The sequence below is a fragment of the Hyperoodon ampullatus genome (assembly GCF_949752795.1).
Source record: "Hyperoodon ampullatus genome assembly, chromosome: 2".
NCBI classification, from domain to species: domain Eukaryota; kingdom Metazoa; phylum Chordata; class Mammalia; order Artiodactyla; family Ziphiidae; genus Hyperoodon; species Hyperoodon ampullatus.
Window position 1 is genome coordinate 27,396,906 of NC_136915.1, and position 20,534 is coordinate 27,417,439.

Below are 20,534 nucleotides of genomic sequence, written 5' to 3' on the forward strand. Positions count from 1 at the left end.
TGCAAATATACACCTGTGGCCATTCACACCTGGCTGTGAATCACTTAGAGAAGCAGATAGCTTTCCTCCCAACTTAGGGATAAGGTTGGTTGGGAGGACTGGGGCATGAAGCGTGGACACTTTGGATCAGGGGCACTAGATCACAGAGGACTGGAGTTAGAAGGGCCCTGGGTCTAACATCTTAATTTCCCAGAGGAGGAAAAGGGTGCATAGTTAAAAATGTGCATTTCAGAATCAAGGCAAGAGTGGGTACCACCTAATTTGGAAGAGAGTACCTTCTAAAACAAGCACAAAAGGAGCCCTCAGAGAGGTGGGAAAATTGTAGGCCCCTTCCCACCCAGGGTCCCTCCTAAGAACCAGAAGGCTGGAGGTACCAATGCCAGATGCTTGTAGCTTTTGCCATTCTGCCAAGGACCGAGTTACCGTCAGACCCACGAAAAGCCCCTGACTCCCGGACGCACAGCAGGCCGTGGCTGTCTCACACAGGTGCCCTCATCACCCTGCCCCTCGGAGCACTTCTGCTCTTAGGGGCCTCTCCCGAGAGGGTAGAAAGGGCTGTGACAGGAGGATCCCTTTGGGGCGCTTTGCCGAGTCACAGGAGGGCAAGGCCCCGGCTCCATACCTGGTGCCTGCCAGGGAGGTGGCGGCCCAATGAAAGGGAAGCTGGGCCAGGTTGCCTCAGACGTGCCTCGGTGTCACTGCGGAGCGACCTTGTTGAGTCTGGGTTAAGAGGACTGGAGAGCAGACAGGCTTCCTGGATCTTAAGCATCTGGGCCTGGCAGGGGGGGCTCCCTGGCGGCCATTACCATACAGCTGACTCTGAGGCTGTCTCTTAGGACACAGGCAGAGGGAGCGGACCTTCTGACTCACCCACACTCCCCAGCTAAAGTGTACATAAGCTGAATTGTAAACAGCTGAACGTTTTCCAAGCGGCCACCCCCAGCTCTGGAGGAAAAAATCAATGGAGCGACAGCCAGCCGCCCCCGCGTGGCTCGGACCGGAGCCAGGGGGGATTTCCAAACAGCTGCAGCACTGCTGCCCGGCCCAGGCTGAAGACCAGGTCCCACTCAGCAGCAGCACCTGCGGCTGGTCAACGTGTGATGGCTCATTAGCTGCAGGGAGCCAGGGACAGCGTTCAAAAAAAGCTCTTCAGCCCTACGGTCTCCAGGGCTGCGGTCGAGGGCTCCCAGATATCCTAACATCACAGTTCTCTAGCAGACGCTGTGATTTCACAAGCGTCTTGAGAAAGCGTCTTGTGAATCACCTTTTGTGATTTCACAAAAGGTCTGGAACCCACAGGAGAGGCTCTCCGCTAGAGACATCAGGATCACAGGAGACAAGAGGAAAAGTGGCAGAGTGGAAAGGCCACCAGCACTGGGGCAGACCTGGGTTCATACTCTGGTTCCATCTTTGATTACCTGTGTAGCTAGCTTCAAGCACTTGGTACCTGCTCTGCACCTTAGTTTCTCCATCTATAAAAATGACAATCAGGGCCTCCCTGGTGGCGCAGTGGTTGAGAGTCCGCCTGCCGATGCAGGGGATACGGGTTCGTGCCCCGGTCTGGGAGGATCCCATATGCCGCGGAGCGGCTGGGCCCGTGAGCCATGGCTGCTGAGCCTGCGCATCCGGAGCCTGTGCTCCGCAACGGGAGAGGCCACAACAGTGAGAGGCCCGCATACCACAAAAAAAAAAAAAAAAAAAAAAAAAAAAAAAAAAAAAAAAAAAAATGACAATCATGCTGCTTACCTTGCAGGGTTACAGGGAATGTTAGCGTTTATATATGTAAAATGCCTGGCACTGATTACATTTAGAAGCTGTGCTACCCAGCAGTTAAGATTGGGATCAGAAAGACCCTAAGCTTAAATCCTAGTCTGTAATCCCAGGCAAGTTACTCTAGGCCTCAGTTTCCTCATCTGTAAAATGGGGTACTTATCTCTGTCCCATATGGCTGTGGTAAGGATTAAATAAGACACTGCAGTTACGACACAGTGGAAGAGTCCTGACATGGCCATTGGAGGGCTCCAATCACTGAGACTCAAGAGATTAGGAAACTGCCCCAGTCTCACTAGCACTGAGCCTGGCCTCTTGCAGCCCCAGAGGAGAGCTGTTCTTTCACTGGTCCAAACTCAGGCATCATTCATGTTCCTCAGGTGCTCTGGCTTACTCAGTGTGCTGTCCTTGCACTCCTGAAGTAAGGCTTCGGGAAGAAATCTTACTTCCACTTTGACAATGACTGCAACACAAGGGAAATGCACCTACCTGCCCTTTGGGGCAGACCACACATCCCAATTCACCTTCAACAGTCGTTAATCCAAAGGACATGACAACTGCCAGATTCCCTCCCTTCCTATGCATTTCTTTCATAAAGAGTCCCAGGGTATTACACAAAAGAACCCCAGGAACCAGAAAAGAAAGAACTCAGGAACAAATAAAGAACCACTTTTCCTAGCGGTTCTTATAATGCCAGGAGGCGGTTTAGCCTGTGAAAAGAAATTACTTTAAAAGGCTGAAGAAAAAATCATGGAAGATGGATTTATAACAGTTAAAAAACCAACTAGAAATGTTTAGAAAATTCTCTGATTATTTTCAGGTTGATAGCAAGGAAAGGCCACCATGTTGCCTGATATAATGCCTTATTTATTTACCAACTGCAGAAGCACTAATATTCTTAGAGAAATGGGAGAGGGAGGGAGGGAGGGAGGGGGAGGGGGGAGAGAGAGCGAGCGAGCGAGCGCAAGCGCACACGCACGTGCTAGAGAAAGCCAAACCTCAGTTGTCCTTGTCTATATAATGGGATAGATAATACTTTTCTTGCAAATCAAACTTCTTGATCATTTCTGCTCTTAGAAAACACTGCCCCCTTCCTTTAATAACCATTTTCTAAGTTTTCAATCATGCTACTTTGCTACCAATCAGCTGACAGAAGAGATTAATACTGATTACTGGAGGCCTGGAAATGTGGACTTAACCAATTTTTTTTAAAAACGGTAGTTGATTCACATTAATTTTGTTTTAATTTAAAGTGTCATTTGCTTTGATTGTTTAAAAATGTCTTAATATAGCTGTGTGGATTTAGGCCACATATGGATGGTTTCAAATAGGCTAAAGATATCAGTAACTAGGGATAATTACACAGTATTTGAGACATAATAGCCATGCAACTAGAGCTTTAAAAATAACTCCCAGCAGTCATGAACTCTCATTTTCTTGCCAACGGTCTCAATATTCAGCATCAGGCCTGCTTCTCCTAATCTACTGGAGAAGAGTTGGTTATGACACAGCAGCTAACAGTCATCTTTTCTTAAGAGAAGCTATGACAAATTTCACTGCTAAGAAGATCATCCAAGAAACAGGTTTTTGCTTTCAAGAGAGTCTAACAGCAAACTGGGACTCTCTTCAACATCTGGATTCATCTTAGAACACTGGAAATCCCTATTTAATAGCAATCATTTCTTTGGCAGATGTAGAAAGAATGTTCTCTTTTGGACTTAACTAAAAAAATCATTTGGAAATTTCAAGTATAGGAAAGCACATCCCTTTTCACTAACTATAAATAAATTTGGAAGGGGAAGGAAAAAGAACAACAAACCATTAAGTTTATTATGCTGGCCTAGATGGTCTTACAATGAATCACATAGCAACAATTTATTATTTAAATTATATGCTATGTTTCTTACTATATTTTATACCTTCAAAAACTAATCATTCTTAACTGTATAACTCGATTAACTATAAAAGAGCCCATCTCGGGACTTCCCTGGCGGCCCAGTGGTCAAGACGCCGAGCTTCCAATGCAGGGGGCGCACGTTGGATTCCTGGTTGGGGAACTAAGATCCCGCATGTCGTGGGGTGGGGCCGAAAAAAACCACAACCATTTCTTGACCATGGCAATTATATTCTACTTTTGTTATTGATGGGGGAGAAAAGCCCTGAATCTGTAAGACTGTTGTCTTGGATAAATAAATGGTTGATTATTTTCCTAACAATTCCAAAATGTCATAAAGTTGAATTAAAGATGGTTTGTTTCAGAGTTTCTTTGCAAGCATCAAATCAGTGTTCTGATGTAGCTAAATTCAAACTGAAATTTTAAAATAAGTCAGTGCTTAAAATGAAACCTGCATCTATTTGAATTGTGAATAAGTAATTCAAGTTATCTTGAACAGGCCTACTTTAAACATTTTTAACAGAAGACATACTCAAACAGAGTCTTTTTAACTGGTGACTCACACTGTAGTTTAAAGCATGCCATAAAAACACTGAAAACATAAATCTGTATATGTTCATACCTCTACCTTGAGGGGTAGTCCCAGCTTTGATTTCCACCAAACAAGGTGCTAAGTCACTGCAGAGAGTCATTTCTGTTACTGGTACAAAGGCCTCATGAGAGTAGATTGCATAAGGCAGCCAGTCCTCACCCTGCTTTTCCACGGGGGTGGAAAACACAAAAGAATCTCTACAACCACTTTTGTGAGATTCCTTCTGACCACAGAAAATCATCATCTTCATCTTCCAGTTGCAAAATGGCACAAAAGAAAGGGAATAAAAGAGAAACTATGCTTCTATGAAGGTGTCTCATTTCCCTACTCTCAACTCTAGTAAATGTATCTTTTCAGGAGAGAATCTTTTTCAGGATGGGACCAAATTTGTCTGGAGAGTAAACGGCACTGCACAGCTGGGAGAACTTTAATATAAACTTGGACTGACCAAGAGGAAGAAAAAACCCTTGGTGAATGTCACACTAACACGGAGCAGCGTTACCAGAACTGGAGCCACCATCCTACTCCCTAGTTTTTTCGACTTAAATTTTGTGTTGGTTTACTGATCCATGCTAGCTCAAAGTGAAGGACTTTGATAGGAAGGGGGTGAACTTAATTCAGCAAATAGTTACCGAATGCCTAGTGTGAGGCCTAAAGCCCAAAGGAGGGCAGAGACTTAGAGGAAGCGTCTAAGGCAGTCGAGTCATCCTCTTCACACATTCACAAGAAAAAACAGATAAAAAGACACTCAAAACCTCAGGTAAAGGTTCTTAATCCTGAGATAGCAGTCATTTTTTCCCCCCCTAAAACAAGAAAACCTCGGGAGGGGATGGCCTAAGTTAGAGCATGCAAGACCAGAGGCAAGAACAGTTCAATTTTATAAAATCGTCTATCTATTCCTCTTTTTCTCTTTCCCACTGAAAGATCCAAGGGATCCAAAGTATCTGAGACAGGAAATGAGTAAGGCAGGAAAAAGGATGTGGTCTGAAAAAGAGTGGATTCTGGGGCTGAGCCAGAGCAAGTCACAGGCACAGGGTCACAGATGGGGGAAGGGGCCTTGGTAGCAGGAAGAGAAGTCTCAGGGTCAATCAGCTTAGACTAGAAAGTCAGTGACAGAGGAGGTATGTCTGGAGAAGCAAGCATAACAACACCTTCCTAAAAGGTTATCCTCCATTGAAATGCAGAGGAACAATGGCTGAAGAGACCTACAGCCAGGAGCATCATTACTGGGACAGAAGGAAGAAGAGCTGGACTTTCCTCCTTACTTTGAGGAAGTGGAAATAATATATGTTGAGTGCATCTGACAAAGGTAAATTAGAAATTAAGCCAGGACCTGGAAGAGAAGTGGACAGGGCTGGGAGGTGAGTGCATGATAAAATACCAACATTCATTACGTACCTATGTGCTACCTATTAATAAAACAACAGCTTAAAAGGGGTGGGGGGGGAGGAGAAGGCAATGAAAACAGAAGCTACCTCTCACAAAAATGCAGTTGGACAACTGAGAAAGCAACTCAAGAACAACAGAAAAGTGGCAAGATTAACGCTGGAGAAAAAAGGCATCTATTGATTCCCGATGTGTATGGACAAGCCTGGAAACAGATCTTGGGTGGGCTGAGAGGCAGCGCTCACGTGATAAGAGTGCCTGGAAAGGGCAGGTGCCACACGAGCACCACTACCCATCTGCTGGGCCCTCTGAAAGAAGCCAGCCCTTGTGAAGGAGCCAAGCCAGAAGCGCTGGTTCCCGCCTTGCAGGGACTGGAACTTAGGTAAAGAAACAGTGGGTAACACTGTATCAGCTGATTCAAAAATGTGGCCATTTCCAGATATAGATCCAGATGTTGGGGGTTAAGTGAGAAAATCACTTTTATATTCTCCACAGTGTCTAGGATAATGCTTTACATGAGGCAGGAGCCTAATGAAGGTGTGTGAAATCTGAGTGGAACCAAAACTACTTAGCTGTGCAGGTACCTTAAGATCCAAGACAGAATCTCCTGTCCTGTAACCAACACAGTAAGTTTCTTTCTTTCTGTTCTGGAGTCAACATGATATGAAGCCCTGCATCCCATGTGACCTCAACTTAAGCCCTAATCAATAGACGCTGCCACAGGTCTGAGGCCCTCTACCGGAATAAAAAATGGGGAGGGCAGCGGGGGCAGACATATAGGAGCAAGAAGGAATTTCCTTGTCTCATTAGCCAGCAATTTTCAGACTCATCTAGAAATCCTAGCAGTTCCAACATTTGGGTTGACTCCGGGGAGGGGGGGGAATGAAAATTCCCAGGTGAATGATAACTGGATTACCCAGTTATGCCCCAGAGCCAAATGGCTGGAAAAGGCCAGGACAGCAGGGCCTGATATGGTTAAAATGACATTATTTTCTAAACCAAAAATTGAGACACTTGGTTGATAGACAATGTGACAGAATATTTTAAATTGGGGTTGTCCTAGAAAAATTGGGGACATATGGTGGATTTAGGTCGGTAGCTTATTTCACAACAAGGGATCCTCTGGGTCCAATATGCTAACGGAAGGGGATTAAAGATCTAGGATGGGAGATATCTAAGGGGAGAGCTGTCACTAAGTTGTTTAGCAGGAAAAAGAATAAAAGAGCGTGGGAAGAAAGTCAGCATTCTAGGTATGGAGCAGGAAGGAAAGGAAAGTTGATCAGAACTGAAAGTATGTCAGTGAAATCTGTTCAGGTCTAAAAGGCAGCCTTGGGGGAGGGATGGTGAGGGTTGGGATGGCGGGGGTATCACTGGCACAAACTGGTATCCAACAATACAGGAGCCGGGGACTAGGAGTTCACACTGTAGGTTCACCATTAGTTTGCAACTTGATCTTGGGCAAATTATTTCCCTCTCTGTGGACTTCAATTTAAATAAAGAATCTCACAAGTCCCGATTTTAATGTAAAGAATCAACAATACAATATGCCTTCATTTGGCACGGGAAGGAGAGAAAACGCTCTTCTAAAAATGGAAGAGAGGACAGACACAGAACAGCTTGTCCCTTTCCATCCAATTAAAAGCTTCGTGAGACTGAACTAGATTAAAAACAAAACTCTCCAGCGAAGCCGCAGGCCTCCAAGATAGGCAGTCCCCTACCCAGAGAGTACAGCGGATGCCAGCAGCCCTGTCCCTAATCGGACCGTCCATCCCCGGTAAAGCGCCGCCCCGGAGGACCGAGGCCGGGGTGGGGGTGTGCGGGGACACACGGAAGCGTCTGGCACGCCGAAGGTGACACAGCGGCTGCCGGGGAAGTGCGGGGCAGGCAGGGTCCCCGACGAGGGGGGGAGGCGCAGGACACCTCCCCGGCGCCGGGAGGGCGAGAATCGCGGGCTGGCACGGCCTGGCAGCCGAGTAGGCCCGGGCCGGGAGTGGCACCGGAGGGCGGTGCCTGGTGTCCAGTGCGACGAGAGGGGGCCGCGGTACCCCTCCTGGCGAGAACCCCTCCCCCGCCACGGGCACTGACCTGTCCAGGGCCCGGCTGGGCCTGGCCGGGCGGGGCCTACGCAACCCCTCGGCCGGGCGCCGCCTCGCGCGGGGTCCCGGGCCCGGGCGGGCCGCCTCCTCTCCGCCGGGAGCCTCCGAGCCGGGGCCCGGGGCTGCCGCGGCGCATCCGACCGTACCGGCCGGGCCGGCGTCCACAAAGGGCGGCGGGGGCGCGAGGCCGGGGCGGGGGTGCGGGCGGCGGCGGATTGCGCGCGCGCGGCGGGCGCTCGAGGGCTGCAGCCGCCGCGGAGACAATGCGGCGCGTCCCGGCAGGGCTCCCGCGGCCGCCTCCGCCGGGGGCGGGGCGAGGCGGGGGCGGGGCATGGGCACGAGGGGCGGGGCCTCAGGGAGGCGGGGCGCCGGCGCGGAAGCCGGGCCGCGCGCTTCCTTTGTACGGCCGCGTCGGCCCCGCCCCGCGCCCTCCGGAAGGCGCAGGGGGTCTGGCGGCCAGTTAGGGACGTCAGGGTTCTGTTTAGGGAGGCGGACGCCGCGCCACGCCAATGTCCGCTCTCGCCCCGTCAAAAGTCCCCCGTGCGGTGGTGGACTTCCGCCTCGCCAAGTCGGAGGCAGGAAGAATAACGACTAGCAGTAACTGAGTGCTGAATATGTGTCAAGCCGTACATGCACGCACTTCCTCTCAGTGTTCACAATAACCCCACAAGTAGTCGTTATCCTCCCCACTGGGAACTGAGGATCAGAGAGGTTAAGTAATGACCAAAGTGACCCAGTTACACCTCCATAAACGGGGCTAATGCCTCCTCTTTAGGCTTACTGTGCAGGCTAACAGGGCATTTATACAAATTGCCTGCAGTGCTTGGCACACAGTTGGAGCCCAATAAATGTTACTTCTCTTCCTAAACCACGCTGGATTAAAGTGAATTGTCGGGAAAGCACCTTCATTCAGTAGATATACTAGAGCTTGTGAGACTCACAAGTCTCACTGCACCCCCATCCCCCAGGCTTTATACTGAATACTTGCCCCGAATTTCTCTCTCCATGCTTGACTTCTATTTCCAACATTTTCTCATTCTTACCTTTCTTAGCATTCATATCCCCAACCCTTTCCCCTCAGGCCTCATCCCTTTTCCTTTGTTTCCACATTTTACATTTATTTTATATTCCCTGATCGTTTAGTTTGCTCCCTTTCTCTTTCCCTTGTTCCCCACTCCCATTTTTCAAATTTTCAAAGCCTTCTTTCATTAATATTCACATTTCCTCCTCCTTTCTGCCTTTGCATTCCCTACACTTACATTTTGTTCTATGAATGCTCGGCCTCTCTGTCCCCCAAACATGCCCACACTCCTGCCTCCCTTCCTTTACTTCACTAGTCCCTTCTCCCCAATGCCACATGTCCAGGTCCTACCTATCCTTCAAGGTCTAGACTCAAGAACAGTGGCTGGCAAACTTTTTCTGTAAGAGACCAGATAGTAAATATTTTAGACTTGGCAGGCCATGTAGTCTCTGTTGCAACTACTCAACTCTGCTGTTGCAGCAGGAAAGCAGCCACAGACAACACTACATGAATGAATGTGGCTGTGTGCCAATAAAACTTTATTTATGGACACAGAAATTCGGATTTCATATAATTTTCATGTATCACAAAATATTCTTCTTTTTTGAGTCTTACAAAATTTTTTTAATGTAAAAACCATTATTAGCTTGTGGGCTGTACAGAAACTGGTGATGTGATGAATTTGGCCCTCGGGATGTAGTTTGCCAACCCTCGCTCTAGAACAATGCCATTCCTCCCTGCAATCTATCCTGATAATCTCTACTTGGCAGTAACTTTTCTCTCTTACCTTTTAAAGCATTTTACCCACAATCGTTCTATGCCATTTATCATATCTTAGTTTTTACTGTATTTTTTTCCTGTGCATTTCTCATCTTTCCCAGAGGACTTTAAGCTCCTTGAAGGTAGGGGTACAGACCTTATTTCTCTATGTATTTATTACCTCCCACCCCACAGTGCTTTGCACAGAGCAGGCATTCAAACATATACAGAATGAATATTTAAATCTTGGGTGGTTGACAATTGTTTCCACTGTGCAAAACTTACTTTTCTCATGAGATAGAACCTCAGGAGCAAGATGCTTTGTTATGTGTGTATCATCTAGATTAGATTTCAGAAAGAGATTTTTGAGAGCTTTCTAGACAAGATGAAGAAAGGGAGGCAAATGTCAGTTCATTCAGAGGTTGTTGGATAACAAATACTTGAACAAAGGCTGTTGATTATCACCAACCTGCAGACAGGGGATGTGTCTTCAGTCAGGTCCTATTCAATATTTCTATCAGCAAATTGGTTAAAGACAAAGAAAACACGCTGTATAATTTACGGATGGCAAAGTTAAGCAGAGGAGTTAGTATAATGAGTGACAAAATTCAGATATAAAACATTCCTGCCCCACCACTTATTCTTGCTGTGCCTCAGTTTTCTTATCTTTAAAATGGGCATGATAAAAGTTCCTGCTTCAGAGGGTTACTGTCAGGATTAAATGAGGAATTGCATGTAAAGCTGGCAGAGAGGACTCATTAAATGTTACCTGTTAACTATTACCATTTTCTGGCTAGCCTGGAACTGTGGGCTAAATTCACAAGATAACGGTTAACAGATAAAATTAATCATGTTTTGGCTCACAATATAAATTGTACAAGTTTGAGATGGAGGAGACCTGAAATGATAGCAATCCATGTAAAAAGAAACCACAAAAACAAAGACAGAAACAAAAACCAAACCCAACCACTCTGGAATTCAGGTGACACAGTGCTAGGTGAACTAAGGGTATCATTCCCCTGGGTCAGGGGAGTTAACGTGGGGCCATAGGTGCGATGTCCTGCTGAAGGCAGGTGAGGGAATTACCCCTGGAGCCAGAATCATGGTGCTGCCCTTTCATAGCTGTGTGAACTGGAGCCTCTTCAAGCTTTTGTTTCCTCCTCTAAATAATGGGGACAATAATATTTATCTCTCAGGGTTATCATGAGTGAGTAAAGGAAAACTTAGAGCAGAACTTGGCACATAGGTGTTCAACGAATTTTAGTTCCTCTCTACTATACCATGCAGACCTCTGTCCCTTGAAGGGCTTATAAAGCTAAGTCTAGGTGCCAACCTAGGGTGACTAGCGGCTTTTTGTATTTGGAATTAATGTGCTTCATTTTGGGGATCACACTTTAAGGGAATTAGTGGAGAGGTGGAATGTAGCTAGACAAGAATGATCAGCATGGTGGGAATGGGAGGTCTGGATGTGTGATGGGTAGAAAATGAAATAAATCTCAGATATTTAGCCTGGAGATTTTCTCTTTTTTTAATGGGGGAGAGGAAAGAGACATGATAACTGTCTATACACACTGTAGGAGATGGACAATCCACAAGACAGAATCACAGCCAGTGGTGGGAGTTCCAGGACAGCAGATTTTGGCTTAATTTGAAGAGCAACTTTCTGATAATTAGAGCAATCCTACAATAGAATGGGCTGCTTTTCAAAATGGTGAGCTCCTTATCATTGCAAGTTTGCCAAGAGAATGCTGACCTCCTTGCTGTCTTTTAATTTTTCTAATGTTTTTTTCTTCATATTCCTTTGCTTTCCTTTTCCTTGAGTCCACCCTCCATTCCTTATAGGACATTTATAACTACTTTGTCCCAAAGTACTTTTCTTCTCATTCCTCCTTCTTCCGTTTTCCAAACCCCTTTTCTCTTGGCTCTCCCCACCCCACTCCCAGCACACATTTAGTCCAATGATGGAACTGCCTCCCTGAGTTGTAGGCAGCCCATGGCCCAGAATGTCTCTGAGATCTGGGCCAAGATTGCTGTGCACACTGGCAGAGAAGGAAAGGAAAGCGAAGGGATCACTGTGAAGGCAGAGGTACTGCTGTGATCCTCTCGTCAGGGTAGAGGGATCAGCAGAGTCTCCTAAAACCCAGGTCTAGGAGAAGCCCTCCTGTCACTGAACACTCACAGACAGAAGGTGGGGATCCCAGAGCTGAGCACCGTTCCTTCAAAGATGCTTTCCATGAGCTGAACCCACTCTGAATCCCCTCCTAGCTCCCCCTAAGCATTTCCCTCATCTCTGCACTACACAGCCACCTTGTCATATTGCCAACTTCAAGAACGCACTCTCATACCAAGCAGAGCAGAGGATTGAGACAACTGGATCCCTGGGTGAACCCTCAACCAGGCATACGGATATGCAGATACACCTGACAGCAATGACAGGCAAGCTTCATCTAGAACTTTCAATTCTCCTTTTCTTTCTCCTTTATGCCTTCTGGGTCCCCTTTCTTTGTCCTTGCTTCATCTTCTCAATCCTCTCTCTGTTTCCACCTACCCAGCTTCTTTCTTGCTTCTTGGGGGTTGGAGTAGTTTCCCTCCCATTCTAGATGCCCAAGTGAGATGTGCCGGGGGTGGCAAGCAAGGCAATGCTCTCCCCTCCCCCGAGGGTCCCGCTACACTTCATACCATGAGCTGGGGACTGCTGGATGTTCGGGCTCTTGGGTACAGGCAGGCCACCTGGCATGGCAGTGACGATGGCTTGCTGATGCGGTGATGCGCCAGACCGAGTCTCAGGCCCACTCTTCTCTCTAGGTACCACTTCCTTCCAGTCATCGGGGGTGCACTGCTGGGGCTGTTAAAGGACAGGACAGAGATGATCTTCGCGTGAATTGCCTCTACATTCCTGGACACGTCCCCCGTTTCCATGGAGCTTGGGTAGAAGGCAAGGACATTAAGATTTAGCCAGCCCCAAATTAGGGAGAGGCCCCTTTTCTTTCCTGGAATACTCAGAGAGGACTTCAACACTCAGCCCACCCAGACACACATCCAAATGGGGGCCACGGGATTGCCTGAGCTGTGTCCTCCCACTTTGTTCCCTGGACCTTGGGATTGGCTTACTCACCACTGGCGAAGCAGGTTGCAGCTGTAAGATGACAGCCGAGGCATGCTGGAACCTGTGTTGAGGGGTGTGAGACAGGCCCTCAGGGTATCCATTGTGAGGCCCGACATCTGGCGTGGGGGGGTGACACTGCTGAGCGCTGCCAGGCTTGTGTAGGTTGGCAGCGGGACACTGAAGAGGCAGGGTGGATGGGACTGGGCCTAGCGGCATGGCATGGGCTTCGGGGCCAGGCTGCAGGGCCAGGCTTGGAGGGACCGAGGCCAGCTGGGGGTGGGATGGGGCTTGGAGCGCTGGCCGTGATGGCTGGGGCGGTGGCGGCTGTTGTGATGCTTGCTGTTGCTGCTGCTGGATCCCAAACTGGGGCTGCAGGTGCTTTGAGGACGGCTGGGAGAGGAGCTGGTGTGGCTGCAGCTGAGCATAGGCTGAAGAGGGGGAGGCCAGGTTAGGTGGCATGGCTCGGTGTCACCTTCTGCTGTGCCCCCTCCCACATCCACATAAAGAAGGCTTTCCAAACTTGGTGTTCTTGCTTTCATCTCTTTCCTCTTTCACCTAGAGCCTGGCCTGACCATTGCCATGGCCTGGCCTTCTCTCTCTGTTTTCTTGCTTTCTTCCTATGCCGAAACATTGGGCCCTTGGCTGTCCCTCAAAGGCCAATGCAAAGCTCACCTCCTCTGTGAAGCCTTCTTTGATCATTCCAACGGCTGAGAGAAACACTGGATTCTGCAGTGTGCTATGTTCTCTCTCCTCCATGTCCTTCACTCGCTTTTCTCTGGGCCTGCGACAGGTGCAGGTTCCCATCGCCCAGCTCAGCCCAGTAAGGCTGGATCTTATTCACCCCACTGGCTCTGCTCAGGCTGGGCCCCCTCCAGGGAGTACCAGTTGCACACATGGTCCTCAGGCTCTGTGGGGAGGCAGCCTGGGATGGACCACTGGTTCCTTCTGTTACCCAGTGGGGGACCTTGGGCTAGCTGCTTAACCTCTCTAGGCCTCAGCTGCCTTGTCTGAGAACCAGAAACAAAAACAGCTCTTGCCCAGAAAGTTGTAAGGATGAAAGAAGAAAAAGGCTGTGCGAATAAAACGAGAGAAAAATGACATAATGTGCACAGCACAGTGCCTGGCACATGGTCATCGTCAATCATTTAATTCATATATTCAGTCAGATAATTAAAATTATTATTTCAGTCTTGGCTTAGGTTCTGAGTATCCTGGGCTCACCTCTACCATAATGATGTGTCTCGCAATGGATTATAATTGTTTCTTAGCTGTCTTCCCTTCCAGATCATGAACCCCTCGTGATCAGAAACTATCACATATCTCTTTATCCAGAACTTTGCATGATGCCTAATATTAGATGGGGGCTAAATAAACAAACGTATTGTCCTGAACTGGAATTCATGTGTTGCCATTTGCTGCTTGTCCTTTCTTCTTCCATTTTAACCAGGCTAGCTCTTTGAGGTGAGGATCCTTCTACTTTTTAGTTATCCCTCCTGTGTCCAGCTCATGCCTTATAGACAGAAGGGGTTCAGGAAATTCAGCTCAGAGACTGATTGTCCTCAAGCCGCTCACTCTCTGTCTAGTGGCATCCAGGCCAGCTTAGCATGAGGGCTGCTCAGCTGAATCTGTCCTGCCTAAAAGCTGTCCTCTGCAGGGACTCCCACAGCTGGAGGGCCAGCAGAGAGGCGTTGTGCCATGCAAAAGCACAGAGGGCCACAGCTGGAAGCTCACAAATGGATTTTTACAACCAAAGGCTCCCAGCCCATGAGGGGAATGCAAATTCTGGGTCCTGAGCTAACATTTAAAAAGGATCCTGTGACACAGGTGCAAAGTAAGCAGATTTCAAACAGAGTTAGGGGAGGTACCTTTTTTCTTGAATTCTGTCCATTTACAAGCAAGTTTCCACCTATCTCATCACAACCCAACACAGAGTTCCAAGCAGAATGCCAATAAGAATGGAAAGGACAGAAACGAGGTGGTAAAGGAGACACAAAATGCTCCTTGGTGACCGACTGCTGTAGGCAGAGGAGGGAGTATGGTTGGCCCGCGGGCTGTAACCTGGATGACAGGGAAAGATGGGAGGGGGAAACACGGACGGCCATGAGGTTTTGAGAGAAATGTGTGGGGCTTGAGGTGATGGCAGAATGTCCAAATGGAAATTGCCAACAGGCATTTGGTGATTACGAATTGCCCCTGACCTCACCCTGAGCCTTGTCTCCTAATTTCACCTTGAATAGCTCAAACTTAGCAATCAGGCCAAGACTGTTAGTCAGGCAAACTTAATAATTAGGGATTTTTAAGATGACCGTTGTTAAGACACTGGAGAGATACCGCAGATGCCATGAAGTGCCTGGCTAGTCTCTAGAGGCTAAAAAGTTCTGCAGAATGGGCAGCGTCACTGAAGACACAAGTAAACCTTGTTCTCCCTTATTACAAAACCATGAATTCCTGCCGGGGGAACAGAGTCCCTCTAGGGGCTGCCGGTCTGAGCTGAGAGCTGGAGATGGTGCAGCTCAGAGAGGCTAGGAGAGTCAGAGGCTTGTCCCGCTACCCACTGGCTGTGTGGCCTGAGACAGGTCCTTTTCCTTCCCAGGACTTCGGGGTTTTAACTGTGAGAGAAGAGGTTTGGACTAGCGATCATACAATCTGATGGGGGTGGCTATCATAGGAAAAGAGTTTAAAATTCAGGATTTATAAGGTGGAAAAGGGAAGGTTTGAGAAGAAGGGTCTAGATCTATAGAGCATAAAGAGTGTAGTTAGGCGCAGTACACCTTTGTTTACCAAGATTGGGAGAGGCAACTGTTGGCTTTGCGGCCCTTGATCCCGGGGCCTCCTCTCTGTCCCACTCTCTCCCCGACCCCATGCTGCATGTGGAAACCCTAAGGCCATTGTTTTAGAACAAATGATGCTAGTATATGCCAAGGCTGGAAACAAAGTTCATGATGGCTTCGATAAGTTCATAGATCAAAGACCCCAAGGTATTTTGAGGGGAGTGTACATCCTTAACCTTTCAAGGTTAATAAAAAGCCAAGACCATGATTTAACTCAAGCATTATCCTGGGTCAAATTCCTTTCATTTAAAGTGTTGTAACAGCTTTCTAATTGGTCTGATTCCAGTTTCTTCTCTCTATAATCCGCCTTGTAGATAGATCACAAATTAATCTTCTGAGTGCACAGATCTGATCCCTGATTAAAAGCCATCAGGGACTCTCCTTTGTCTGAGGTTACCCAAAGATCCTGACATTCAAGATCTTCCTACAACATAAACTAACCTTTCAATTTTTATTATTTCTTTGATCCAAGCAATCTTTTCTGTCCACTGTCCCCTGTACAGAAGTTTGTGCCTTGTCTCATACTGTCTAGAGTGCCATAAATCAAATTCTCATCACCCCTGTCCTCCTGTGGGAGGCTGGGCAAGTCACTGGGCCTCCCTGGACCTCTGTGCCATCATCTTTAAAGTGGGAGTAATGAGGATACCTATACCTCATAGTTATCTCCGTAAATGACTTATCTCCCCTTGATAGGCAGAATTTAGGATTTGTTTCCTCCAAAGTACCTGGAATTTAGTAGATGCTCAATCAGTACTGCTGAACGAATGAATGAATGAATGACAACATGGTGGGACTCTAGCTTGTTTGTCCTGCAGAACTTTTCCTCTTCAGAGTCAGAATATGGATGAAATGGGGGTAACCCCACAGGCCATTTTGGTTCTTTTTTTTTTTTTTGCGGTACGCGGGCCTCTCACCGCTGTGGCCCCTCCCGCTGCGGAGCACAGGCTCCGGACGCGCATGCTCAGCGGCCACGGGTCACAGGCCCAGCCGCTCCGCGGCATGTGGGATCTTCCCGGACCGGGGCACGAACCTGCGTCCCCTGCACCGGCAGGTGGACCCCCAACCACTGCGCCACCAGGGAAGCCCGGCCATTTTGGTTTTATCAGCACTCTGGTTTATTGAAGCCTCTCCTCCTGTCCAGCCTCTGCTCACCACCTTCCTGCCCTCACCTTCACCCACCCTAGCTTCTCTGCTCATTGTCTGTACAACATCACCTCCCCCGTGCCTTTTTGGCTGTGATTTCAGTGCTTCCATTTTCTGGAATGCCCTCCTTCCACTTCAGTGATCTCAGTAAAGCAGAAGCTTCTTTGGCCCAGGCTCAGCTCGTGTTTTCTCTCTTTGTCTTAACCCTCAGTTATGGGTTTTCCCTCAGAAGTCCTGAACACTTTGTTTGTTTCTTTGATTCATTTGTGATTTAACATGTACTATCTTGTATGTGTATTTCATTGATTCTTAAAAATCGATTCTTACCCCCCACCTCCACTTTAACATCTTTTGAATTGGGATGCATATTACAGTTGATGATGTTGGTTTAATTGGTAGTGCTTTCCTTTCTTAGAGTTAAAAAAATAATGGTGGGTCTTATGATCAGTGGTGTCTTAAACTGGAATACTTTTATGCTTTTATGTGTTTATTTCCTATCTATCCGACCAGACTAGATGCTTTTTGAGTTAAAGACTTGTTCTACGTTTTTTTTTTTTAAACTTAAAAGATGTGCTTTAATTGAACTAGGTTTTTAATGTTTCTTTTCCCTTCCACATTGTCCAACATAATAATCTACCTCTGTGGATGCCTGGCAACTGTCTGCTGCCGATCCTGGTGAGATCGATGGACTCTCCTCCCTCTCCCACGTCCTCCCGGCTCAGCGTGGGGTGGTGAAGGTGGGCAATTCCCACTGAAGCCACAATACCAGAGGAGGCCACATCCCTCTTCACTACAGCTAGGATGGGGCATATCGGCTTATGAAATATGAATACACAGAAATCACTCTGGACCTTTATTTTTTCCTACAGTCCAGTAGCTTCATTTCTCGCTTGCACCTATTTTGGCTGCCCCATCCCCTGCAGCTGGAAAGCTCACTGCTTCTAAGGAACAAAGGGTTGGTTCCATGGGACCTCAGCCACGGCTTTGGAAGGCCTCATCAGCCCTTTCTGTCAGGGAGCAGAGGAGGCGCCGGCCTAGGGCCTCAACAAATTAGGGCCCAGTTAAAAGGAGAGACTCCAGGCAATGCTCACCTTCCCATCTGGTGCTCTAACCTTGACGGCCTCCTTAGAATCTGAAGAGACCAATTCACTGTTCCCCTAACAGTTGGTTAGCAACAAGAGGATTAAGGCCCCAATGCAGGAGGGCTGGCTGTGATGGCTTACTGGCACGCCCCCTTCGCTGCATCCACTGCCAGAACTTGTGATCAGTAATGGATCTTGATTGATCCCAAGTCTTCAGAGATGCAGGAAACAGCTCACTGTCCAGAAATGCTGGGACTCTTGTCTCAAAGTACGTGGGAGCTGCAAGCATTCCCAGTTGTAGGCTGGAGGTTTGCTCAAACACTTATTTTTCTCTGATCTGCAATACTTGACTAGAGTTTGGAGTTACCTGGACCATGGGTGAGAGGAGGGTGCCTGTGAGAGAGGAATGGCACAACTTTTTACAACCCACTACTCTTCAAGGTTTAGAGAGTTAAGTGAAGAGATACTTTCAACCATTCATTCACTCAACAAACATTACTAAGCACCTACTATAGACCAACTACCATGTTTGGTGCTGGCTAAAACATGGTCCCTAGAATAGGTTACAGTTTGGTCAAAGAGATAGCTGGAAAACAGACACTCTCAATATAACTTGGTAAATGTTATGACAGGAGATAAGCACAGACTACTGAGAACACAGAAAAGGGGATTCAGCTTGGGAAGGAAAGCAGAGAAGGCTTCCCAGAGGAAGTAAGTGTTTAGCATGACTCAGAGTTCAGAAGATGCTGAAAGGAAGAGCACGTGGGAAGACTTGGAGGCATTGTATACCCCGGTGCTTTCAAGGACCCACAGGGCATCCTGTACAGCTGAACCCGGGACAACTATGCAGGAGCAGCCAGAGAACAGGCAAAATGATGGGTGGGTCTAAATGATGCCAGCACTCTCCAGAGGCTGCTCATCTCCAAAGATGTCTCATGTGATCAGGCCTCGGGGAGTGACTGAGATTGAGGCTGACTCTAGAGGTCAGAGTCCCACATACACATAACTAGACAAGAAAGCTCCTTTTAGGAAGACTGAAAGCAATAGCACGTGAATTTTCCCAGATGCAGTCCTTCCAGGCTGAGGGGTAGGAGGAATAGGAGAGGGGAAATAGAGCTAAGGGAATTTCCCCATAAGAGGAAACAAGTTTACAAAAACAGGTCTGCTGACCTCAGAGGCACTCTATGGTGGGCTGTCTATGCCTTAATGTCTTCAGACCTGCTGTGCAACTACCTGGCAAAACCACCAAATATCCTCTGTGAGCAGGATTCCTTATAAGACAGCTTGAAGCATTAGAAAAGAAACTACCCAGGCTTCCCTGGTGGCACAGTGGTTGAGAGTCCGCCTGCCAATGCAGGGGACACAGGTTCGTGCCCCAGTCCGGGAAGATCCCACATGCCACGGAGCGGCTGGGCCCGCGAGCCATGGCCGCTGAGCCTGCGCGTCCGGAGCCTGTGCTCCACAACGGGAGAGGCCACAACAGCGAGAGGCCCGCGTACCGCAAAAAACCAAAAAACAAACAAAAAAAGAGAAACTACCCACCCTTGGTAGAGGGATGAGAATACAGCATAAGTGGCTAAAGGTGTCGGTTTTAGAGTCAGACAGATCTGGTTTGAATCTTGGTTCTGCCACCTACAGGCTGTGCAACTTAAGACAAATTGTTTAACCTCTCTGAATCTTGACTTCCTGTTCTGCAAATGGTGATATATACTTCATAGAGCAGTCGTTAGTATCAAATGGAATATTATGCTTCAACCACAAAGAGGAGAGGTTCCCTGCCTTTGTTCATACTGAGAAGATGCACAATAAATGGTGGCTATTCTTAAAATACTACCTGCTATTTGTATATTGTTTTGAACTTCTCAAATCATTCTCCTAATTTGAGTCTCATTTATTCCTTACAATCAGCCTCTGAGGCAAATGGGCGGTATTCCCACTTTATAAGCAAGGAGAGAGAGTTGTTTCCGGGAGACTTCCACAGTGCAGCAAGTTCCGGGGAAGTTGGCTTCCCCTGACAGATGAGGCATGGTGCCCTGTATCTCACAAATGCTCAAAAAAATGCTGACGGGTGAGCGAATGGCGCAGTCAGCGAGCTCAAGTTGAAACGGCAGGCCTTCAAGTGTTAGTTGGGGGCTGTTGAGAACTTTGGAGGTAATCTTGGAGGAGCGGACAACGAAGGGGGAGTGTTATGCCAGAAGGTGGGGAGGTAGAAGGTCTGTGCGGGTCAAGTAAGTTACAAAGGTGGGCGGGGGGTAGTGGGGAAGGCGAGGCAGAGGATCTATGCGAGGGAGCTGGGAGCGATGAGAGTGGTTCAAGGGGCAGTTGGGGGGTCTTGAAGTCTCCCACCCCAGAGTCAGAGTCAGTCGGTCAGAAGTCGTTAATGTGCTGATTATTGAATCCCTCCTGTGACCGACAGAGTAGGAAATAAAGACCCAGCGAAGGTTTCTAAACAAGAAAGGAGTCTCTGAGGAAGGTGATTCTGGCAGCTATGAGCAGGATGTTCTCGTGGTCAGTTAAGCCTCGTATGGTCAGCAGGCCTTAAGCAAAGCCGGGAGCCGACACGTAGGAAATATGGTCAGAACCTGATGATAAACTGGGCAGTGATGGAGGGTGGGAATAAGGAGGGAAAGGGAACGGACATCTACTGTGAGCCTACTCGGTAGATATCTGATCACTTCTGCAGCCATCGCATCCATTTTTACAGTCTGTTGTAAATATAACCATCTTTGTTTTACAGATGAAGAAATCGAGATTTACAGAGATTAAGTAACTTTTTTTGTGTGTGTGTGGTACGCGGGCCTCTCACTGTTGTGGCCTCTCCCGTTGCGGAGCACAGGCTCCGGACGCGCAGGCT

General features: G+C 47.9%; 1 protein-coding gene across 6 annotated transcripts in view; it reads right to left on the reverse strand.

Annotated features, from left to right (window-relative positions):
- PHC2 (polyhomeotic homolog 2) overlaps window positions 1-20,534 on the reverse strand; it is a gene marked incomplete at its 5' end in the record, with an annotated part of 49,617 nt that overhangs the window by 15,570 nt on the left and 13,513 nt on the right. For 4 of the 6 annotated variants that reach the window (XM_079698332.1, XM_079698331.1, XM_079698329.1 and 1 more), the window contains 2 exons: window positions 12,198-12,363; window positions 12,634-13,052. In XM_079698332.1, the coding sequence (XP_079554458.1) occupies window positions 12,198-12,363; window positions 12,634-13,052 (585 nt within the window). The remainder of the gene's footprint in view (window positions 1-12,197; window positions 12,364-12,633; window positions 13,053-20,534) is intronic. The other 2 variants (XM_079698333.1, XM_079698330.1) reach the window with 2 other exon arrangements.